Source organism: Erpetoichthys calabaricus, chromosome 1, assembly GCF_900747795.2.
Source record: "Erpetoichthys calabaricus chromosome 1, fErpCal1.3, whole genome shotgun sequence".
In the NCBI taxonomy this organism is placed as follows: Eukaryota; Metazoa; Chordata; class Cladistia; order Polypteriformes; family Polypteridae; genus Erpetoichthys; species Erpetoichthys calabaricus.
This window is the reverse complement of record NC_041394.2, coordinates 328298904-328324010: the sequence shown is the minus strand read 5'-3', so window position 1 is coordinate 328324010 and position 25107 is coordinate 328298904. Positions and strand designations below refer to the sequence as shown.

At 41.1% G+C, this 25107-nt stretch overlaps 1 protein-coding gene across 7 annotated transcripts in view; it reads left to right on the top strand.

Moving 5' to 3' along the window:
* Positions 1 to 25107, top strand: part of LOC114666204 (uncharacterized) — a 196368-nt gene that overhangs the window by 135818 nt on the left and 35443 nt on the right. For all 7 annotated transcript variants that reach the window (XM_051925011.1, XM_051925029.1, XM_051925020.1 and 4 more), the window contains 2 exons: positions 18520 to 18689; positions 23418 to 23697. In XM_051925011.1, coding sequence (XP_051780971.1) covers positions 18520 to 18689; positions 23418 to 23697 — 450 coding nt within the window. The remainder of the gene's footprint in view (positions 1 to 18519; positions 18690 to 23417; positions 23698 to 25107) is intronic.

The following is a 25107-nucleotide window of genomic DNA, read 5'->3' as shown; positions in this document are numbered from 1 at the left end:
AGGTTGAGAAACGCTGGAGAAAATGAATAAAGGCAGATAATGGGACAAAGCTAAGACACAAGGAAACAAAATGAAGCATTGCAATCCACTTGCATATTTTTTTTTCAGAGTGTATGCTCTGCTGCATTTCTTCAAAATGGTAAAGAGAAAAGGGAACATTTGATTAATTTTTATTCGAGTGAGTAAAAGTAAATAGTAACTTTTAAAGTTTCATGCTGGTATGCATTTATTCAAGTTCATGAGTAAGAATATCCTTGTAGTCTACCTGTGATAGCTTCTCCTTTATACACCATTGTGTTGTTGTTGAAGGCTCCGTGCAACTCATGAATATTGACGAATCACCATAAAGTGGCAAAATTTATAGAAATAATCATGATTTTTTGCAGTCTGATGTTATATTATCCACTACATGGCAGAGAAATACTCACCTGGGAGCCCTTCAGGTTTAACACTCTGAAGCAGATCATTACATGTCACTCTGAATCTGACTGGGGAATAATTTATATAGAATTTTGAGCCTAAGTCATGCTCATAGGTTTCATCAAAGAGTTGTGATGTGGAAGAGCTTAAACAGAATGAAGAGCGATCTCTCAACAGACTATTTTAGAGTCACCCCGTCTGGGTTAGTTTTCACTCTTGACAATTTGACTGTGTAGCACAGTGACGCTTCTCTTTCATCTTTTTTCAGGAGTCTTGTATTCTACAACTGAAGCACAAATCTCCACTTCATTAACAGAATGAAGATCCTGGCCATGTTTTGGCTTTTTGGGATATGCCTTGCTCATGTATGTGAAAGGCCTTCTAATGGTGAGTGACGATTTGACTCTTCTTTACTCTTTTAAGTCTTGTGCTCCTTAGTTTTTCATTTATTCATTTATTTTGATTTCAATGACATGAATATCATGCTAGTTGTGGACTAATCAAAACACAGTAAAGTAAACAGCAAAGCATGCTTAGACAATTGAACGTGCTTAGATCTGAAAGAAAGCTCACAAAGCAGAGATTGCTGGGCAAGCTATTTAATGTTCTCAAGCAAATGACAGAGTGAATCCAGCAGAGGGCGCATACCCTGGGTGCATGTGATTATTAAGAACTGCAGCATACTAAAACCAGTACATACCTCCCAATTTTAAGAGATGTCAGACTCATTATGATTCTCCTTACTTTAGTGTCATTATATTTATAAGAAGCCAGTTTTTCTTGTTATTATTTTTTACCAGTAACGGCGCACTGCAAAATAACGTGCAGAATACACTTGACTTGAGCACTCCTAGTTTTCATCCTCTTTCTCTGTACGTTTACCATTCGTTCGCTCAGAGGTTGATGCGCTTGCTGTTTCCTGAGCAGCTCATTTTTTCTCCACCCTAACGGCCTGCTTCTTCTAGTTTTTCGTCGGCATCCTTTCACGTTTAAACTAATCAAGTCAATGTTTGTGTTGCAATTTCTTAGTACATTTTCTTTAATTGTTCACTTAAGCTGGCACTTAAGTCTTCAATCTGCCTCAAGAATGATTTAAGATATGAAGAGGTAGGGGAACTGACGGTGAAGGTTGGGTGCCTGTATGCATGTGTCGCACGGCCGCCCTGCTGGCCACTGCTGAGAGTTGATTCTACAATAAAATAAAATAAAAATAAAAAGAGTAATAAAACTCATCACCCTGAAAGTGGATAGTAGATGTCACATAGTATATGTGTACTAAATTTCAGGTCAATGGGTCAAACGGTTTGTGAGCTACAGGTGATTTAAAATCCTGGACAAACAAACGAACAGCCACGGTAGCATATTAGATATAAAGATCATTATTCTGGTGTAACCATTTTGTAATAACGTGAAACACATGTGTCCATATTGCTTGTGGTTGCTATTGTGTCACATGAAAAGTTGTGTGATTGTTCTCCATCTACAGTTGTGCCCATAAGTTTACATACCCTGGTAGAATTTGTGAAATATTGACCATTGTTTGGACAGTATTAGTAATCATGCAGAAAGCTTTCCTTTTAATTACGGAATGTGCTCAGGTGAAGCAATTTATTATTACATAATTGTGTGTGCCCTTTTTAAATCCATCCATCCATCCATTATCCAACCCGCTGAATCCAAACACAGGGTCACGGGGGTCTGCTGGAGTCAATCCCAGCCAACACAGGGCACAAGGCAGGAACCAATCCCGGGCAGGGTGCCAACCCACCGCAGGACACACACAAACATACCCATACACCAAGCACACACTAGGGCCAATTTAGAATCGCCAATCCACCTAACCTGCATGTCTTTGGACTGTGGGAGGAAACCGGAGCGCCCGGAGGAAACCCACGCAGACACAGGGAGAACATGCAAACTCCACGCAGGGAAGACCCGGGAAGCGAACCCAGGTCCCCAGGTCTCCCAACTGCGAGGCACCAGTGCTACCCACTGCGCCACCGTGCCGCCCACCCCTTTTTAAATGATAACTGAAATCACTCAAATGGGCCTGACCCTTGAATATTGGGCTGATAATACACACATAAATTGACAGACACAGGTTCAAATGAAGGGAGAGTGTCCACATCTGTCCCCAACTTCTTTGACTGTAATCAGTGTCTGTGTATAAATAGTCAATTTAAATTCATGTAGAGTTGCTGGATATCAAGCCATGGGGAAAGCAAAAGAACTGTCAAAGGACCTGTGAGAAACGGTTGTTGATTTATGTAAATCAGCAAAAATATATAAAACGATATCTGGGGATCTGAAAATTCTTGTCAGTATTGTTCAAACTCTGATAACAAGTAGAACAAGTTGTGCTATGGTGGAGCGCATGGACACAGTGGCTCAGTGCTCTTCGTTTCAGTGTTTAGTGTGTATGTGTGTGCAACATCTACAGCCGACAGGAACTTCTCAAGATCGGAGTGTGCAGCGAGGGGAGTGTTTCATCAGAGTTTCTCCGCTCCCACGACATTCCAGCAGATATAGCGAGGAGTCTCAGCTCTGTGGATTATCATCCCCATGGGCAGGCAACAGAGGCAGCACAGAGAGAGAAAACAAAAGCGAGGCTGCAGGGCTGGCAAGTTAGCGAGGTTACGCAGGCAGCCTGTTAAACCACCGCTCCCCGTGTTTTTCTCACCAATGACAGATCTCTTGTCAACAAAATCGATGAACTGAGGTGGCAACAAATAACATTGTAAAGAACAGTTGTATTCTGTTGATCACGGAACCCTTACTTCACTCATTGATCCTGGACTCTGCTATTCAGCTGACAGGCTACACTGCACAGTGCCATGACAGGTCCAGTGACTCCGGTAAGAGCAGAAGAGGGGGGCTGTGTGTGTACGTAAATAATAAATGGTGTACAAATACCCAGAACCTGGAGTATGTGACTGTTAGATGCAGACCCATATATCTCCCTAGAGAGTTTACTGTGGTCTTGATTACTGCTGTTTACATAGCACTGGATGCTAATGCAAACTCGGCTATTGACCTTTTACACCGCAGTATTAACAGTCAGCAGACCAAGCACCCTGATGCTGTGTATATCGTTGCTGGGGACTTTAACCATGTGGATTTAAAACCTGTGCTCCCTAAATTCCATCAGCACGTCAAGTGTGCCATCAGAGGAGCTAACACATTGGATAAAGTCTACACAAACATTAAGCAGGGCTACACTGCTACCTCACCTGGGCCACTCTGACCACACGTCACTGTTTTTAATTCCGGCATACATTCCACTCAGGAAAACTGCCCCTAACAGCACAAGGACAGTTAAAACTTGGCCAGATGGAGCTTCTCAGCAGCTGCAGGACTGTTTCAGTAGGACCAACTGGGACATCTTTGAACACCCAGACCTTGAAGTGTTTAGTGACAGCGTACTGTGTTATTTTAAGAACTGCACAGACACTGTCACAGTGGATAAACGTATCTGGGTCTACCCCAATCAGAAGCCTTGGATGACAAGGGAAGTCCGGAGGCTGCTGAAAGAGAGGAACACTGCCTTTAGGTCTGGTGACAAGGCCCTCTACAGCACAGCCCATGCCAGCCTAAAGAGGGGCATCCAAGAGGCCAAGTCAGACTATAAAAGGAAGATCAAGGAACACCTGGATAGCAACAACGGTGGGCTAGTGTGGATTGGTGTCCAGCATATGACCAACTACAGGACCAGTCTTGGAGCTATGGGAGGTGATTTATTGTTGGCTGAGGAACTGAACCTCTACTTTGCCCAGTTTGAAGTGGATCCACCAAAGACAGCCAGACCCCATCCAGATACCAAAAACAGCCCCATCTTCACAGTGGGAGAGCACGAGGTGATACGCACGCTGCTGGCTGTCAACCCACGGAAGAAAGCTGGACCTGACAGCATCTTAGGACGCGTGCTGAAAGACCAGGATATTCAACCAGTCTCTACCTCAGTCCACTGTGCCATCCTGCCTGAAATCCTCTGTCATAGTGCATCTGGCCAAGAAACAGACCATCCCCAGTCTTAATGACTACAGGCCAGTTGCACTGACCCCTATGGTTATGAAGTGCTTCGAGAAGCTCATCAGGAACCACATCATGTCATTCATTCCTCCCATGCTTGATCCGCACCAGTTTGCCTACAGAGCAAACAGGTCTATGGAGGATGCTGTGACCACTGTTCTCCATGCTGTTCTGTCCCATCTGGAGCAGCAAGGGAGCTACGCACGGCTGCTCTTCATAGACTTCAGCTCTGCCTTTAATACCATTTTACCCCACAGACTGGTGACCAAGCTGTCAGACATAGGACTTCCACACTCCACTTGCCTTTGGATTAAGGACTTCCTGAGTGATCGCACTCAGAAGGTTAGAGTGGGCCCCTACTTCTCCACACCCATCAGCCTCAGCACTGGCTCCCCACAGGGCTGTGTGCTGAGCCCCTTGCTCTGTACCCTCTACACCCATGATTGAATTCCTACCCACTACAGTAACACCATTATTACGTTCGCTGACGATATCACGGTAGTAGGGCTCATCTCTGTGGGGGATGAATCCGCCTACAGGGATGAGGTGGAGCGGCTGGAAACTTGGTGTAGGAATAACAACTTGCTCCTAAATATAGCCAAGACCAAGGAGCTCATCATGGACTTCAGGAAGAAGGCAGACAACATCCAGCCACTCATCATCAACGGGGACTGTGTGGAGAGGATCTCAGAGTTCCGTTTATTGGGAGTCACCATTAGGGAGGACTTGACCTGGGGAACACACACTGCTGAGGTAGTGAAGAAGGCCCAAAAGAGACTCTACTTCCTGAGGGTGCTCAGGAAGAACAACATCCCTGAGAAACTGCTGGTGTCCTTTTACCGCTGTACAGCAGAGAGTATCCTGGTCTACTGTCTCTGTGCGTGGTTCTCCAGCTGCACAGTAGCACAGAGGAAAGAGCTCCACAGGGTCATTAAGGTCGCCCAGCGGTTAGCTGTCTGTCCTCTCCCCTCACTAGAAGAACTACATAATTCCTGTTGCCTCAGGAACGTCAAGAAAATTCTTCAGGACCCATCACACCCAGGACATGCATTGTTTGAACGCCTGCCTTCAGGCAGATGTTTCAGATCCATAAAGGCAAAGACAAATAGACTGAGAAACAGTTTCTATCCTTCAGCCATCACCATGCTGAATGCTGCTAAGTGGTCAATCTGACCAAGTGAACCTTCATGTTTACAATACAATACACTCTCATGTTTACAATACAGCTCTAAGTTAACATTTGATAAGGGATAAGTGCAATATAATGTATGTATGAGTGGAAAACATTGTTCTGCTGTTATGGACTATTTTGGTACTTATTTCATTCCCTTTTTATTTTAGTTTTAACTTGAGTAATTTTGTTTTTTATTTTATTTTTTTTTTTGCACTGGAAAATTGCACCTAAAATTCCGTTGTACAATGTCTCATTGCTACAGTGACAATAAAGATTTTGATTTAATTTGATCTGATTTGAAAGTTAAGTGTTCGGTCAGGTGGATCTACCAAGATTTCAACCAAAACTGCCAGAATGATTTGTCGAGCTGCCAAGAAAAACCCACAAGCCACTTCAGCTGAGATACTGGCTTCTTTGCAAACAAATGGTATTGCTGTTTCAAGATGCACAATAAAGAGGTACTTGAACAAAAATGGGATGCACAATCGAGTTGTAAGAAAAAAAGCCTTTACTGTGCCAATGCCACAAAAAGAGCCCACTTACAATACATTAAACAGCATCTAGACAAGCCTCAAAACTACTGGAACAGTCATTTTGGAGTGATGAGACCAAAATTGAACTTTATGATCACAACCATAAATACAAGGCCCAGGATGAAAAGTACACCATCCCCACTGTGATGCATGTAGGTGGTTCTCTGATGTCCTGGGGGTGTGTGAATTACAGCAGCACGGGTAACTTAGTGCAAATCGATGGCAAGATGAATGCAGCATATTACTGTAAAATACTGGAGGACACCTTGCATTCATCAGTCCGGAAGTTGCACATGGGACACACTTGAATCTCCCAACATGACAATACTCCAAAACACAAGGCCAAGTTGACCCTTTGGAGGCTACAGCAGAAAAAAGTGAAGGTGCTACAGTGGCCATCAACATCTTCTGACCTCAGTTTCACTGAGCCACTTTGGCGAGATCTCAGACATGCAATTCATATAAGACAGCCTCAAAATTTGCAGGACTTGGAGGATTTTTGCTAAGCAGAATGGGAGTAGTACTCAGCTCTATCACCTGAGAAAATCAAGGGCCTCACCCACAATTACCACAAAACCTGCATGCCATCATTGATGCCAAAGGGGGCAAAAAACAATAGTGAAAACTAAAGGTATATGCAAACCTTGGAACAGGTACCATCTCATTATTTTCCTTATTACTGTGTTTTGTTTAATGGTTTTGCTGTTCTGTGATGCCTTATAGTTTAACTTGGATTCCATTAAAAGTAAATGGAATGCGGTTTGCTTGACCAGTCATCTTTTCTTTAAAGTATGGTACACATCTTAGAAATTCTGCCAGGGTATGTAAACTTATGGGCACAACTGAATATAAGATGGCAGTATGCAGATATGGCTTTCCTAGCATTTAGATAAAACCAACAAGCACTGTGGATGTGCCTCATGGTTATCTTTTCAATGGGAACTTTGTTCTGTTAGATTTGGCTTTGTTTCCAATGTTTTTGAACCACTTTTTGTCCTTGATTTCTTGTTTGTTTGAACTTTTGATATCTGACCTCTGACTCTATTTGCGCATGAATTTCACCTGTTCCCTGAGCTTCCTCTCCTGGGCTTTGCTCTAAATTGTTGATTTGAGCTTCTTTTTTAATTTTTCCCAGATTTCCCAAAAGCTAGAAAAATCATTAGATAGATAGATAGATAGATAGATAGATAGATAGATAGATAGAGGAAATTCACATACTCCAGCAGCAGCATACTGATAAAAACAATATTAATTAAAGAGCAATAAAAACGCAGTGCATGTTAAAAAAAAAAGCAAGGTGCAGAGTGCAAGGCAGGTATAATAGACAATAATCTTGTATAGTGTTAATGTTTACCCCCCTGGTGGAATTGAAGAGTCGCATAGTGTGGGGGAGGAATGATCTCCTTAGTCTGTCAGTGGAGCAGGACAGTGACAGCAGTCTGTTGCTGAATCTGCTCTTCTGTCTGGAGATGATACTGTTTAGTGGATGCAGTGGATTCTCCATGATTGACAGGAGCCTGCTGAGCACCCGTCGCTCTGCCACGGATGTCAAACTGTCCAGCTCTGTGCTTCTTTATGCTGCCTCCCCAGCACACCACCGCGTAGAAGGGGGCGCTCGCCACAACCGTCTGATAGAACATCTGCAGCATCTTATTGCAGATGTTGAAGGACGCCAGTCTTCTAAGGAAGTATAGTCGGCTCTGTCCTCTCTTGCACAGAGAATCATTATTGACAGTCTAGTCCAATTTATCATCCAGCTGCATTCCTAGGTATTTATAGGTCTGTACCCTCTGCACACAGTCACCTTTGATGATCACAGGGTCCATAAGGGGCCTGGTCCTCCTAAAATCCACCACCAGCTCTTTGGTTTTGCTGGTGTTCAGTTGTAGGTGGTTTGAGTCACACCATTTAACAAAGTCCTTGATTAAGTTCCTATACTCCTCCTCCTGCCCACTCCTGATGCAGCCCACGATAGCAGTGTCGTCAGCGAACTTTTGCACGTGGCAGGACTCCGAGTTGTATTGGAAGTCCAATGTATATAGGCTGAACAGGACCGGAGAAAGCACAGTCCCCTGTGGCGCTCCTGTGCTGCTGACCACAATGTCAGACCTGAAGTTACCGAGATGCACATACTGAGGTCTGTCTGTAAGATAGTCCATGATCCATGCCACCAGGTATGAATCTACTCCCATTCCTGTCAGCTTGTCACTAAGGAGCAGAGGTTGGATTGTGTTGAAGGTGCTAGAGAAGTCCAAAAACATAATTCTTACAGCAACACTGCCTCTGTCCAGGTGGGAGAGGGATCGGTGTAGCATATAGATGATGGCATCCTCCGCTCCCACCTTTCCCGGTATGCGAACTGCAGAGGGTCAAGGGACTGGTGGACCTGTGGCCTCAGGTGGTGAAGCAGCAGCCACTCCATGGTCTTCATCACATGTGACGTCAGAGCACCAGGCCGGAAGTCATTCAGCTCATGAGGACGTGATACCTTTGGGACTGAGGTGATGCAAGATGTTTTCCAAAGCCTCGGGACTCTCCCCTCTTCCAGGCTCAGGTTGAAGATGCGCTATAGAGGACTCCCCAGCTCCAACACACAGGCCTTCAACGGTCGTGGAGATACTCCATCTGGACCCGCTGCTTTGCTGGCACAAAGTCTCCTCTGCTCTCTGCTCACCTGGGCTGCTGTAATTATGGGTGGGGTTGTCTCTTCTATGCTGGTATCAGCATAAGGATGGGTGGAGGGTGCAGTACTCTGAGGTGAGAGTGGGTTAGGGTGGTCAAACCTGTTAAAAAAGTTGTTAATCTGGTTTGCTCTCTCCACATCTCTCTCGATGGTGGCACCCCGCTTCGAGCTGCAGCCAGTGATGATCTTCATCCCATCCCACACTTCCTTCATGCTGTTGTTCTGCAACTTCTGCTCCAGCTATCTCCTGTACTGCTCCTTCGCTGCCCTGAGCTGGACTTGGAGTTCCTTCTGCACGCGCTTGAGCTCATGCTGATCACCGCCTTTAAAAGCCCTTTTCTTCTGGTTCAAAAGGCCCTTGATGTCACTTGTAATCCATGGCTTGTTGTTAGCATAGCAGCATACTGTTCTTACTGGAACTACAATGTCCATACAGAAGTTGATGTAGTCAGTAGTGCAGTCAACAACCTCCTCAATGTTCTCACTATGTGACCCCTGCAGGATATCCCAGTCCGTAGTTCCAAAGCATTCTCTTAGAGCCTGCTCTGCCTCAGGGGGCCACTTCCTGAATGAGTGTGTGGCTGTAGGTAGGACCCTCACTCTTGGTTTGTAGTGAGGCTGAAGCAGAACCAGGTTATGATCTGCTTTCCCAAGCGCAGGCAGCAGGGTTACGCTGTATGCGTCTTTAACGTTTGCATACAGTAGGTCAATAGTTCTATTTCCCCGGGTGTTACAATCCACATACTGGGAGAATACAGGTAATGTTTTGTCCAGCGTCACATGGTTAAAGTCGCCAGAGATTAGCACAAGTGCCTCAGGGTGCTGCTTTTGCAGTTTAGCAACAGCAGAGTGGATGATGTCACCCGCTATCTCCACATCCGCGCGAGGAGGGATGTAAGCAATAAAAACAATGATGTGTCCAAACTTTCTGGGCAAGTAATAATAGGGATGCAGACTTACGGCCAACAATTTGACGGCCCTGTAGCAATTAGTGTTGTTCTGTGAGTGTTACAACCCAAGGAATCCAATTCTCTAATCAGAGTTTAATTTACAGCGTTGGTTTAGAATTTGATTACTTTTTACTGGCCTTTCCAATGCCTTTTTTTGCCAATGAGTGTTGCTGTCTTTTGCAATATCCACTTAATGAGAATTTTCCTATGATGCATCTGGACATCTATTTTTTTTTATTTAAAAATCTCCAGTCCTTTCTCAGGGTTATTCATAGTGATGCAAGGCTATGTACAAACTTAAAAAAAGGGTAATCAGTCAAAAAATATGAATTAAGAGAAAGAAGAGAGTCAAAGAGCAAAGTTCAAACCCAAAAGTCAAATGTCAGAGCCAAGTTGTAACCAAAAATCAGAGCCAAACGGCAGAGTGTAAATTAAAATAACCAGCAATCAAAATTTCACAGTAAGTAGTTGCCCAGGTTTTGTTTAATCTCAGACACCAGTGATTATTTTGGGGTGAATTTTATACCAGTGAACTGACGATGTCACAAGCGGCAAAACCCCAGTACATCATGGGGAAATGCCCATGGAAACAGATGATGCAAAATTCACAAGATAGCAAAGAAAGGCTTTGGGAAAGATGGTAACAACTATTTCAGTTTCTAAACCGAAGCTCTAAATAAACTCTGATTGCAAAATTGTATTCCTTGGAAGTTAAAACACCCAAAACAACACCTGGCTTCAGGAAAACCAGAGAAAATGAAACTGTAAACATAACAAAAATACAACAAATAAAACTAAGCGCATTATCCTTCAGTTTACACATTCCGATTGCAAGTGGTATAATTATGTAACATAATGATGGAAAAAGATGAAGAGGCCTCAAGATAGGCCTGTCTCCTAACTAAAATGGCAGGCTTCAAAGTTCCTGATGGGCCAAAAATGTGACTCAGGCTGTAAAACTTCATGAAATACTTTACATGCACAAAAATGCCTTTCAAGGGAAAGGAAGACTGTAAACCAGTGGATTAAAAAGATCAAATTTAATAATTAAACAAAAGCAGAACAAAAAAGGCAAAAGTAGTTTACCTAAAATGGCAACCCAAAGCTAACAAGTCCAAACCAAAATCAAGTGAGCACCAAACCAATGCATACATCCATAATGAACAAGACAAGCCAAGAGCAGTGCTGACAAATATCCACAACACTCAATGAGTCTCTGAATGACTTACTCTTCTGTCTGAATACAGAGAGTGAGGTTTGGCCATTGGCAGTGACGTCACAGTGATGCTACCTTCTGACGGTCCCACCCACTAAACACATAGTTAGGAGATCCATATCCATAATACACAGCTAGCAAATAATATTGAAATTAAACAGTAACAATAAAATTTGATGGTTCTTCTGTGGTGCTGTTCTGTTCTGCCACCACCTGATCAAAGGCCTGTGTAGCCACCTGTGATGTTTAAATGAAAGTGAATCCTCCAACTTCCAACGAGACCCACTGTGTTGAATTCTCTAAATCAAAGCATAAAAAAGAAAAAAAAATATGTTAGGCAGAATGCCCAGTTTGGGTTGGGTGGTCTTTTGTCCTTGGAACCTCTGCAGATTTAGTTTTTTTTTCTTCAGCTTAACTGGAGTTTTTTTTCTAACCTCCGTGACCATCTGACCTTATCATTGGACTCCTCTTTACAGATCCATTTCTATAAATTTTTCTCTGTTAATTATATATCTGTCATTATTTATTTTTGTATGCTAGTTATGCATTTTTAATGTCATTTTAATTTTTTTTCCTTTATTTTGTAACTATTACTTTGCCATCTTGTAAAGCACTTTGAGCTACAACTTCTGTGTGAAAACGTGCTTTAGAAATGCAGTAAATGTTGATCTTTATATTATAATAACAAAAGCATTACAAATAATTATTCAAAATCAAAGGAAATGAAAATAAAAGAGAAAACACGCATAGGGAACAAACCCTGTTTAGCTGTGTTTTACCCAAAATTTCCAAACTTTGGTAGCTTTAGTTTGCTTCATGGAATTCTGGGAAAAGTTTGACGTGTTGAAATGATTTCACAGACAAAATATCTTTGTTTTAAAAACTTTAGTAAAAATTCAAAGTAAAACAGTTCACATAAAAATAGAGAAAAATTGATATAGCAAGGAATAGAAAGTTCTTGTTTAAGAAAAGTTCTGTTTAACGCTTATAAATCTTGTTTCATTCTTTAAGTTTGCTCCAGCTGGACCATTTCTAAGCGGTCTGAAAACTGTATGCTTATCCCATTTTTATGCTGTAAATGGGACTTTCAGTCCCTGCCAGCACTGGGCCCTACTCTAAACAACCACTGAGTCTGTTAACACACTGTATTGTAGATATAGCAAGAAAGTTCTATCTCATATTAACTTACAGGGGGTAAAAGACTATACCATATTCTAATAGCTATGAAAGCATATTGCACTCTATTCTACTTAAGCAAACACTAATATATGACTAATAATATAATATAACACTAATATAAAGCTTTAACTTTCAAAGATTGGCTCTTACAACCCTGACTCAAACATAAGAGACAAAAATGACACTGAAGAAAGGGTACATTTGACTTATTTTTTATTGCAGCTTTTAATCCCACATGCAAACACATGAAGGAAGCCCATGGAAGAGTATGATTTTATTTGAATGTTTGATTATCATATGTCAATTTTCACAGGAGCCAGAGGCATTTTCCTAGGCAAGGGTAGCAGTGGATGTTTCCAGCTCGGCAATAAGTGAGCTTCAAGATCCACAGGGAAATGTCAGCTGTTTTATACCATTAGGACTGTGCCTTTGTCCCAAACGTAATCAGTCACACAACAGCACCTTATTCTGGTGATGGGCACTGCACATCTTTTCATCTTTCATGTAACTTCACTAATCTAAAGTGCTCATTTTCTTTTGAACTATACTTCATATGTTAATCAAGCACTTAGAAATGACATTAGCTTCTAGTAATCATATGTTTATCTATTAATCTTATCTAACAACATCTTCCTTTAACCTTATTGCCAAGTTAAAACTTCAGTGCTAATTGTCTCTTGTTTTTCTTTAGTTACTCCAAAGCAGAAAGATCCTCCTTGTAGTGTTAATTAACAAGTCTTTACTTGGATAATAAGCTGTGTTGTTAAAATATAAAAATGCATTGAGGCCTACATTAAAATACAATTAAGATATTGACAGAAGGAAATTAAAAAACAAAGGAGTCTGGTTAGAATATCAAAAATAGCCAGAGAAGAATTTATCAAAGCTAAAAAAAAAAAACCACAAAACCAAAACTGTGGCCAAAAAACATTAATAACATGACTGAACACTAACTTCCACTAGCACAAATTAGAAAACATAAAGGTAGTCCCAATTCAATAACACCTGGCGTAATGAATCCTTTGGGAACAAAGCTCCTCTATAGTGAAGTTAGCATGATATGCACTACAGCCAGTGTGTGAAGTTCAAGAAGCTGTCAGCTAGAGCACTGTGGCTCTCCCTACTTGAAATAGTATTTGTTGTTAATATCCCGAGTGCTGGTCTAGGGTGGCACTGTATTTCATATGTACACTGTACTGTCTGTATTTTAATGAAATGTAGATTATAAAGGGGCAATGGGAGTTGGAGAAAAAGAAATACCCTAGAGCAGAACCTCTGCCATGACAGTACCTCGGGTAGAACGTGGAAGGAACAAAAGTATCGTACTTTCGAACCAGAGAAATTGCATTTCTGCAGTACTTTATAACTGACAGTGGCTTTGTGTATTGCCATAACATACCTGGTTTAATGGAGGAATTGGGAATTCCAATCTATAACTCAACTGAATGGAGACTATTCATCGATAGCTCAAAGCGGAGCTTAAAGTGTGTCCTCCTTCACAATGGCAATATATTTGGGTCAGTCCCAATTGGCCATTCAGTTTCACTTTGTGAAGAATATGCAGACATAAAGAGAGTCATTGAGTTGTTGCAATATCACCAACATAATTGAGTCATCTGTGTTGACCTTAAAATGGTGTGCTTCCTTCTTGATCAGCAAAGCGGATACACCAAGTATCCCTGTTATCTGTGCATGTGGGACAGCAGAGCTCGTGAGAGGCATTGGGTGGAAAGGAATTGGCTTTCAAGATCTAAAACCAGGTGATCCAAACATTCTACTTGTTGATAGAATATTATATTCCCGCCTCTGCACATGAAACTGGGTCTGATAAAGCAGTTCGTTAAAGCTTTGCCAACTGAAGGAGACTGTTTCAAGTACCTTATTTTGGCATTTCCTAGCCTGTCATTTGAAAAAATAAAGGCCGGTGTTTTTGATGGTCCACAGATTCAGCAGCTCATCAAAGATGAACATTTCATCAGGACAATGTCAGAAGTTGAAAAGAGTACTTGGTTATCACTCAAAACCATTGTCATTAATTTCTTGGAAACACAAGAGCAAATAATTACACAGAAATTGTCCAGAAAGCTACAAAATTCTTGGTTGCAATATGAGCGTCAAGGTGCATTTTCTTTTTAACTTCCCAGAAAACCTTGGTGCAGTCAGTGGTGAGCAAGGTGAACAATTCCGCCAAGATCTGAAGGTCATGGAAGGACGGTATCAGGGTAGATGGGGTGTACATATGATGGCTGACTATTGTTTGGAGCATCCGGCGGGGTTGTCCTAACACAGAAAAAATCCAGGAAAAGCTATAAGCGTAAATTTTTACCTTAACCGCTTACCCGATTAATTTTCAAATGTTTTACTATAAAAAAAAGTCATAGAGTAACAAAAGGATTTAAAAAAAACAGTACATTCAAGTTATTATTTCATTATTTTGATTATCGTGGTGGCTCTGAGGCTAGGGATCTGCACTGGCAATCGGAAGGTTGCTGGTTCGAATCCCGTAAATGCCAATAGGGACTTTGCTCTGTTGGGCCCTTAACCTGCAATAAATTGCTGAGTGCTTGAGTAGTGAGAAAAGCGCTATATAAATGCAAAGAATTATTATTATTATTTTTTCATTGTATGTAAAATTTGTATGTTTTTTGACAAAAATGGAGGGGACCCTGTATCGTAAAAACTGGTTGTGATAGCAAAAAAACACCCAAAAATTAGTAAAAAGCAAGTCTAAGATGCAACTTAACAAAAAATGCGTTCCCCAGTGTAATATAATGTAAAATGACTAAAACAAAGTACAAGTGTGCAAAAGACTCTAAAGACCAAGATTAGAACACATGAAGTGCTGGACACACAGATTCCAGTGATGTATTGATCACTAACTTCAGCAAGCAGTGTGGACAGATCTGCTTATTGGACTGAAGGTCTTTGTCTTCTTAAATTTCTGTCAGTTCCTTCTAGCATTAGAGCTAACGAAAATATACTACCAAGAAGACTACAAGGTTAGGACCATCGGTTTGATCTCTAGAGTGTAATGTTCATCTGTAATTGTTGGTGTTAGCCAAGTGATGCTACCAAGAAGTCCTAACTGACAGAATCTTGGCATTTCTTCTCTGAATTTGATTTTCAGATCCTGTTTCTGATTTCTTTGTTTTGGATGATCATGGACTGGAAATTTGCATTCTCATGTGGGTATGCTGTCTATTAAGCCATTGTGTTGAGCACAAGACACCAAAAAACTGGATATGTGACTTGATGAAAACAGTTCTCTCAGGGGATTAAATAGCAACAGCAAAAGATGGACGAGGAGCTATACACATGACAAGATATCTGCTGTAAATTTCAATACAAGAAAAAAAGTTACACAAAACAAAAAACTTAATACTTAGACACTCCTGCTTATGCTAAAAAACAACACCTAATGGCATTTTGCCACTATTGGCTGACTGCCCTTCAGTCAAGCCCACTTTACATTAGATTATACCCATCCATGTCCATTGTTCATTATGCTAAAGGACAACACCTTTTGGTAGGTTACCACTCTTGTCTCTTAACCTATCAATCGGGCTTACTTTGTATTAGGTATTACCCATTTTCCCACTCATTTTTGGCATCGGCTTTCAGGGTGTCATTTTAGATTGGTGGAGTGGTTCCATGTACCTCAGTGCATTCCAGTGTTTTAACTATCTAAGGCTCAATGCTCAGTGTTTAACAGTGCATATTGGAGAGATTGCAATATACTTTAAAAAATAATAAATTCCTAAAAGTTGCAAAAACACATAGTAAAATAAATGCTTAATTAAAATAAGTGATTAATTATATTATAAGTTCTAATTTCTGTGCTAAATTATCCAATGTGTGACTATATAAAAATATCCAGTAAAAATTCATAAAGATACATTTCCATACCTGGAAACAGGTGCAGATGGATAAATGCAGAAACTATTTAAGAGCTGCACAAATTAAAACTATGTCATAATGCATTGCTTCTCCCTTGACATAACTTACAGACTTTTGTAGTTGCAATTACCTTTAAACTTATATTAAGCTAAGTTGCTACTGTAGAGTACACATGAATAACACAATAATCACCATGATGTTATGGCCGTGTCTCTATTTAAGATGGTGGCCAAGTAGAAACCACATCCAAATTTAGGAATACATTCTCCTTAAAAATGTAGGTTTGACTAATGATTCTGTAGGAACAAGTTTATTTTCTGGCTTTTGAACTTTTGGCCTAGTCATTTTCCATCCATCCATTATCCAATCCACTATCTCCTAACTACAGGGTCACTGTACTGGAGCCAATCCCACCCAACACAGGGCACAAGGCAGGAAACAAACCCCGGGAAGGGCACCTGCCCACCACAGGGCACACACACACACACACACACACACACACACCAAGCACACACTAGGGACAATTTAGAATTGCCAATGCACCTAACCCATGCAGACTCAGGGAGAACATGCAAACTCCACGCAGGGAGGACCCGGGAAGCGAACTTGGGTCTCCTAACTGCGAGGCTCCTAGCCATTTTGGCTTTGACTTTGTTTTTAGTGTTTTTGTGGTTTTGCTAATCAGTTTCTCTTTGACTTCCTGGTTTGCTTACTGACAACTTCTTCGCTTAAGTCTTTTCAGCAGTTTGTATTTCTTTTTCAGAGCCATAATATTTTCAGAACTCCATCTCTGAGATGATTTCAATAATGTGACAGGCGGTAACATGCGGCACAGCCTCATTAAACTTCCTATAACAGATTGACGAAACATCTTAAAAAGCATTTTAATATAATTAGGAAGACATAATTCCAATCATTTTCTGGTTCTTTCAGTCTTTTGAATTTTGCACTTTGACAATGAACCAGAACCAAACTACAAACAAAACTCTGCAGCTAAAGCAAAGATTTGTTAACCAAACAATTCAAAAGAAATGACCTTAGCACAGTGAGTCAAAGGGTATTCTGTGAACCTTGGGCACATTGGCTGTATTTGAGACCACCTTTACACTGTCACCTCATTGACATCACAAACAACTAATTCCTTTTCTGGAAATTCTGTTAAGGATTAGCATGCAATGGTCAAAAAGTGGTGTTTCCACAAAATGCAGAAAAAGTATGATTGTTGCTTTTATTTATTATATACAAAAATCTGAGTTTCTAATCCCCAGAAGCAATATATAAATTTCCATTACTTCAGCACAATTTTGTTTTTAAGTTAACATATTATAACAGTGGATTATTCCTTCATCTATTGTTGTAAATTTCAAACTTTACCTGTTTTAGAAGACCAGATAGATCTGAATGCACAAATTTAATTTCTCTTTTTATTTTTTTTAAATCTTTTTAATCTTTTACAGGAATCAATATTGCTAGACAAGGCATTGCAAAGCAGTCCTCTCGTAATTTACACAATGGAGAAGCATACCTTGCAATAGATGGGAAAACAAATGGCATTTATGATAAAGGAACCTGCTCCCACACTGGAAGTGACTCTCCATCCTGGTGGAAAGTGAATCTGAAGGCCACCTATGCCGTCACTGTGGTGGTGGTCTACAATAGACAGGACTGCTGTGACTCGCGGTTGAAGGGGGCTGAAGTTCGTGTCGGTGCCTCACCTGATATCTCAAAGCATGTCAAGTAAGTGTTTTCTGCCTTTCAATACATATACCTCTTGTTTTGTGAAATTAGAAACTTTTTCTTGCTCTTTAAATACAATCTTATCAATCTGTTTTGTTACATTTATTTCAATTTTAAGCAAGTTAATCTCTAAATGGAAAAATGCAAAAAAAATTAAGATGTTAATGAATTCTCCACCCAAAAATGATATTTTGTTTACTTGTTACTTACTCCATGTGCTTTATATTGATGGCCAAGAAACATTTTTATATCTCATGTTCTCATTCAGAACAGAGATAAAACAATAGTCAATAATTGTGACCAGTGTAGACTAACAACAATCAATGTGAAAACATCCATGGAAAAAAGAAATAAAATTCTCACGCGACTTGCGTCTCATAATCCACCTGTAAAAGCCACATTGCAAATTTCCTTTTAGGATTAGTGCCAATATCTGCATACTGTTTTCCATACATATAGGCAAAATATTTTTGCTAAAATATTATTAATACGTTCAGTAAACTCAGTGTTGAATATCAACAGGAAAGATATCCCATAATTGGACTGGACTGGATTGGACATACTTTGTAATTCCTGAGTGAATTTCTGAGCATTTGAATTACAAACAGGACTCCTGACCAGTGACTAAGGGAGAGAGATGGATCTTAGAGCTAACTAATTGACCTTCTTTTTTTTAACTATGAGATGTTTTCCTCTTCCAGATGTGGCGTAATTGAGACAACTTCTCCTGGGTCTGTTCACACCATCTGCTGTAATGGAAAGAGAGGTCAGTTTGTCAGCATTGTCCTGCCCAACCCTGATCATCTGACACTCTGTGAAGTGGAGGTCTATGGTGAAGAAGTCGTCCCACCCTGCAAACCTGCTTTAAATGGTAATATAGTGTTTCTCCTAATTGTTACTGCTAAATAATTACAAAAAATGAAAATAATTAAATATTTTAAAGGTACTGGTAAGAAAATGTATTTGCTTTTGATAGTTGTAAATTTCCAAAGTTAATTTTTTTTCATGTGTTGAATGTTTTTGGTGGTGGGTAATTTCATCCAAACAAACAAGCCATCCTTATTTGCCTACACTGTCAGAAGGTGTTCCATAGGACAAACAAAAAAAAACTGTATATAAAAATAAGAATACATAACTGACAGACAGCAGGAGAGGCTTGGTGCAAACAGTGTGCATATTCATCACTATATCATTTAGTATCTGTTTTGTTGTGGTGGGCTACTAAGCTGACCCTGTTTTCTACTTTACACTTTTTATTACATAGACCTGAGCAAAATGCCACCAAATCTGTATACAGCTTTCAAATGTTGTTCATATGTTGATCTCAGGTAAGAAGACAGAGAATCAGATCAGGAAGGAGAAAAGTTACAGATTTATTAATCATACATTATGGATTATATGTCCAAAATATAACAAGAACAAATGTGTCAATTAAAATATCACAACCTATAATAGGTGACTCTTTGTCTTAATATTCGATTCTTTTTTAATCTGACATTGTTCTGCATGACCCATGATCCAGCATGCCATCTGCATAAGGCAGCAGAAATGGCCTTTACTTAAGATAGAACATGGCAGATAGAGAGATCCTCTGTACCAGCCTTAATTTAAAGGAATTCAGTAGTTTCTTGACACATATCTTGATTCAGAGTGAGGTGCAGTTCCTAAAATCTTGGCTCAGGCATGACCGGCCCTCTCAGTCCAGCTTTGTGCCTGTCAGCATTTTCTCCTCAGATACACAAATGTAGTTTCAGACAAACTTAAAAGGAGGAGTATACAGATAATTAAGTCGTAAACTGCCTTCCAGTACAGGCTTTCACCATGGGCGATGGCTCATGGAATGTAAAGAGTCCCTGCACACCTAGCCCACTCTGGTCAACTCTCTCCCTTCCCACAACAAATGGATCACAAGCATTTAATGAACATCCTTATCAGATGTGTCTTTCCATTTTCTTGCATTTTAAAATTTGAGTTTCTCAGCCATTAACTTTGCTGTCTGTTTAAACATTTATACTGTTAGACATTTAAAATAAAAAAATAGCATCCATCTATATGCTAGAAATTACTCCTGTTACAGCATTGATATGGATTTCTGCTGTGCTTAAATGATGGTAGAATGTATCAAATCACATTTGAAGGAGAATCACAAGCAGTTTAATCTGATGGCAAGCAGGACCACTGTTAGCATGTGCGTGGCCCATTGCAAGACCTAATATGGGGCCCCTAATTTAATTTTAAAAGAATTGTCATCTGACTTGAGGAAGATATTACAAAAAATATTAATAATAAAAATTAATCGTATATGCTATATTAACTAAGAATTAAGATAATGACACAACTAAAATTTCATTAAGAACTTTATATTACAAAAAAAAATTACAATACTGTACAAGAAATACAATATAAGAAGAGATACTACAATACAACAAACTGACTTTCTATTAGGCTGCACAGTGATCCTGTACATCTCCTATGTAGTTCGCCAGCACACTAACGCACTTATGAAAGCGACGTTGTGACGATTGTATTGGGGTATGTGTTATGATTCACTAGTTTTACTATATGAATAAATATGATAAATGTTTCCATGATAATCAAAAAAAAGTTTCAATAATCCAATTTTAGTAATTTTAAAACACTATAGTAATACAAAATACAAAGATTGATCATAAAATCAGATACAGTAATCCCTCCTCCATCGCGGGGGTTGCGTTCCAGAGCCACCCGCGAAATAAGAAAATCCGCGAAGTAGAAACCATATGTTTATATGGTTATTTTTATATTGTCATGCTTGGGTCACAGATTTGCGCAGAAACACAGGAGGTTGTAGAGAGACAGGAATGTTATTCAAACACTGCAAACAAACATTTGTCTCTTTTTCAAAAGTTTAAACTGTGCTCCATGACAAGACAGAGATGACAGTTCAGTCTCACAATTAAAAGAATGCAAACATATCTTCCTTTTCAAAGGAGCAAACAAATCAATAGGGCTGTTTGGCTTTTAAGTATGCGAAGCACCGCAGCACAAAGCTGTTGATGGCGGCAGCTCACACCCCCTCCGTCAGGAGCAGAGAGAGAGAGAGATAGAGAGAGACAGAAAAAAAAAATCAATACGTGCCCTTCGAGCTTTTAATTATGCGTAACACCGTTCAGCATGTCGTTTCAGGAAGCAGCTGCACAAAAGATAGCAACGTGAAGATAATCTTTCAGCATTTTTAGACGAGCGTCCGTATCGTCTAGGTGTGTGAACAGCCCCCCTGCTCAATCCCCCTACGTCAGGATCAGAGAAAGTTAGCGCAAGAGAGAGAGAAAAGTAAGCTGGGTAGCTTCTCAGCCATCTGCCAATAGCGTCCCTTGTATGAAATCAACTGGGCAAACCAACTGAGGAAGCATGTACCAGAAATTAAAAGACCCATTGTCCTCAGAAACCCGCGAAGCAGCGAAAAATCCGCGATATATATTTAAATATGCTTACATATAAAATCTGCGATGGAGTGAAGCCGCGAAAGGCGAAGCGCGATATAGCGAGGGATTACTGTATAAATTTTGCAATACCTCAGAAAGAAAATATTTGGTTCTGTCTATGGAAGCAGGCAGTGTTGTTGTTTTTCTTACTCATGCCGCACATTAGGCGAAATGTAAAAGATCATATAAATAAGAAGCTGCTGTGCAATATAATGATAATTTAATTATCCTTTATTTTTGCATTGATCATTTTTATAAAGTTTAAAAAATGTATGATGGTGGCACTGACCAGAAAGCAGGAGACAGAACTGGAGGTGGCAGAGTTAAAGATGTTAAGATTTGCATTGAGTGTGACAAGGATGGATAGGATCAGAAATAAGTACATTAGAGGGTCAGCTCAAGTTGGACGGTTGGGAGACAAAGTCAGAGAGGCGAAATTGCGGTGTGGTGACCCCTAATGGGAGCAGCTGAAAGAAGAAGATTTTTCCAATTACTACTTTCATCCAATAATAAGAAATTTTTACAGAGCAATGCTAGTAGAAGGAGGCAGGCCTCTTTCATGTGCGGTGCCCAGTGCCTACAACGGCCATGATGGCAAGTACCCTAAATGATTCACTGGCTTCTACATTGGTTGACTCACTGATTAATTAACATTTCTGCTCCTCTGTTTATCTCTTGTCCATCCCTTGAACCTTTAGCACTTTGGCATTTCTCCTTGTAGCAGATGTAACAATAGCGCTATATAGCGCCCGACCCAGCACAGACTACACTCGGAGGCACATATAAAATAACACAAAATGTTAATTTTTGGGTGGCACGGTGGCGCAGTGGTAGCGCTGCTGCCTTGCAGTAAGGAGACCTGGGTTCGCTTCCCGGGTCCTCCCTGCGTGGAGTTTGCGTGTTCTCCCTGTATCTGCATGGGTTTCCTCCGGGTGCTCCGGTTTCCTCCCACAGTCCAAAGACATGCAGGTTAGGTCAATTGGCCTTGGTGTGTGGGTGTTTGTGTGTGTGTCCTGTGGTGGGTTGGCACCCTGCCCGGGATTGGTTCCCTGCCTTGCGCCCTGTGTTGGCTGGGATTGGCTCCAGCAGACCCCCGTGACCCTGTGTTCAGATTCAGCGGGTTGGAAAATGGATGGATGGATGGATGGATGCCTTCCCCATGACCCACAGGCAGTACACAGTCCCAAATCAAGCACTACTAATCACCACAAATACGCCCTTCTGGCACCACCACTCCTCCCTTGAAGCTTCGTCCTCTCCTCTCGACTCTGGCCAATGAGTGGTGGTGGCTGGCCCCTTTTATAGCCTACCCAGAAGTGTTTCAGGTGCTTGACCACCTGGTTCCAATTGTACTTCCGGGTGGGACTGAAGATTTGTCCAGCTGGGCTGTGGAATCCATGCAGCAACCCCTGGCGGCCACCCCAGCTCCCAACTGGGCTGTGGAGGACTCCATCTCCCATGGAGCCCTGCAGGAGGTAGAGGAATCACCGTCGGCCAGGGAGGCTGCCACCAAGTGTCTTGGGGGAGGTATTGAGCTGCCCATGATTGCTTCCCTGGAACATATGCACCAGGGGCATCCCAGCCGGGTATGGAACCCGGCTTCCCATCACACAGCGGAAAGTGCCAATATGTGACACATTTAATTGGTTTGAAACTTCATAGCACTCACACATTGAACTTGTGGTTTAGAAATCCATCAGCTACACCACAGAGAGTATAACAATGAGAAGGGATGAGGAGATGTATTGATAAGCTTGTGCCTATCCACTTTTGAACGTTAAAACAAAATGCAATTATTACACAAAGAACTTGCTGCATTTTTTTGATTAATCAGTGTGAAAATATCCATCAGACACTGTGCTGGGACCACAAGTATGATGAGATTATGTATTATAGTATAATGGCTCATAAATACTGAATAGTGTTTCAATAGACCAAATGTAGAAGTCATTTTACCTCTTACTCTGTCATGTCACATCACAGATGTAACAGTAAACGATTTAGAATTTCAGATATGAAATAGTTTCCATATTTTTATAACATCAAGTTTCTCTAATTTGATTCTGTTCTGTCATCCTAAATAAGTTTTCAAAAGTTTTCAAATTTTCTTTTTCTTTTTTTTTTTTTTTTTGCAGCAATCAATATTGCTACAGGAGGTCTAGCAGAGCAGTCTTCTCAATATGCACATGGAGGAGCTCCAGACCTGGTCATAGATGGCAAAAGAAATGCTGACAGTTTTAATAGAAGCTGCAGCCAAACTGAAATCACCTATCCGTCTTGGTGGAGAGTCAATCTGAAGGCTGTCTATGCCGTCTCCGCAGTAGTTGTCTACAACAGACAGGACTGCTGTGACATGCAGCTTTTGGGGGCTGAAGTCCGAGTTGGTGCTACGCCAGATGTCTCGGATCACATCATGTAAGTGACTTCAGTGCATTTGTAGTTTGTGTAATGAAGCGTCTTCATGTTGAGGAGTGTCCCAGCATGCTGTACCTGTTTGAACACACCATACAGTAAACATGTTAATTTTTAAAAGAGAAATGTTTGTAAGGCTTGATAGAATCAATTAAAAATTTAATTATAATCCAAAAATTTCTCCAAAGCCACAGCGTTCCAATATTTTAAAGATACAAGAATGCTCAATTGTATCAAAAGCCTTATAAAAATCAAGAAAAAAACCAAAACCATTATCATTTATATACTGCTCAAAAAATTAAAGAAACACTTTTTCATCTAAGTATAGCATCAAGTCAGTGAAACTTCTGGGCAATTGATCTGGTCAGATAAGTAACAGAGGGGGTTGTTCATCAGTTTCAGCTGCTTTGGTGCACTAGAGGGGCAACAATGAAACGACCCCCAAAACAGGAATGAATGGTTTAACAGGTGGAGAGAGACCACTGACATTTTTCCCTCCTCCTCTGTTTTGTCACTTGTTTTGCATTTGGCTATGGTCAGTGTCACTACTGGTAGCATGAGGCAATACCTGGACCCTACAGAGCTGGCACAGGTAGTCCAACTTCTCCAGGATGGCAGGCACATCAATACATGCCATTGCCAGAAGGTTTGCTGTGTCTCCCAGCACAGTCTCAAGGGCATTGAGGAGATTCCAGGAGACGGGCAGTTACTCTAGGAGAGCTGGACAGGACCAGTGAAGGTCCTTAACCCATCAGCAGGACTGACCGCTATCTGCTCCTTTAGGCAAGGAGGAATTGGATGAGCACTGCCAGAGCCCTACAAAATGATGTCCAGCAGGCCGGCCACTGGTGTGAATGTCTCTGACCAAAGAATTAGAAACAGACTTCATGAGGGTTGCCTGAGGGCCCGACATCCTCTAGTGGGCCCTGTGCTCACTTCCCGGCTGGCACCATGAAGTTCAACTGTCATTTGCCATAGAAAACCAAAATTGGCAGGTCCACCACTGGCGCCCTGTGCTTTTCAAAGGTGAGAGCAGGTTCACCCTGAGCACATGTAACAGACATTAAAGGGTCTTGAGAAGCCGTGGAGAATGTTATGCTGCCTGTAACATCGTTCAGCCTGACCGGTTTGGTGGTGGGTCAGTGATGGTCTGGGAGGCATATCCATGGAGGGACGCACAGACCCTACAGGCTAGACAATGGCACCTTGACTGCAGTTAGGCATTGGGATGAAATCCTTGGACCCATTGTCAGACCTTATGCTGCTGCAGTGGGTCCTGGGGTCTTCCTGATGAATGACAATGCCCAGCCTCATTTGGCGAGAGTATGCACTCAGTACCTGGAGGATGAAGGAATTGATACCATTGGTTTCCCCCTCCCCAATTGCCTGACCTAAATCCAATAGAACACCTCT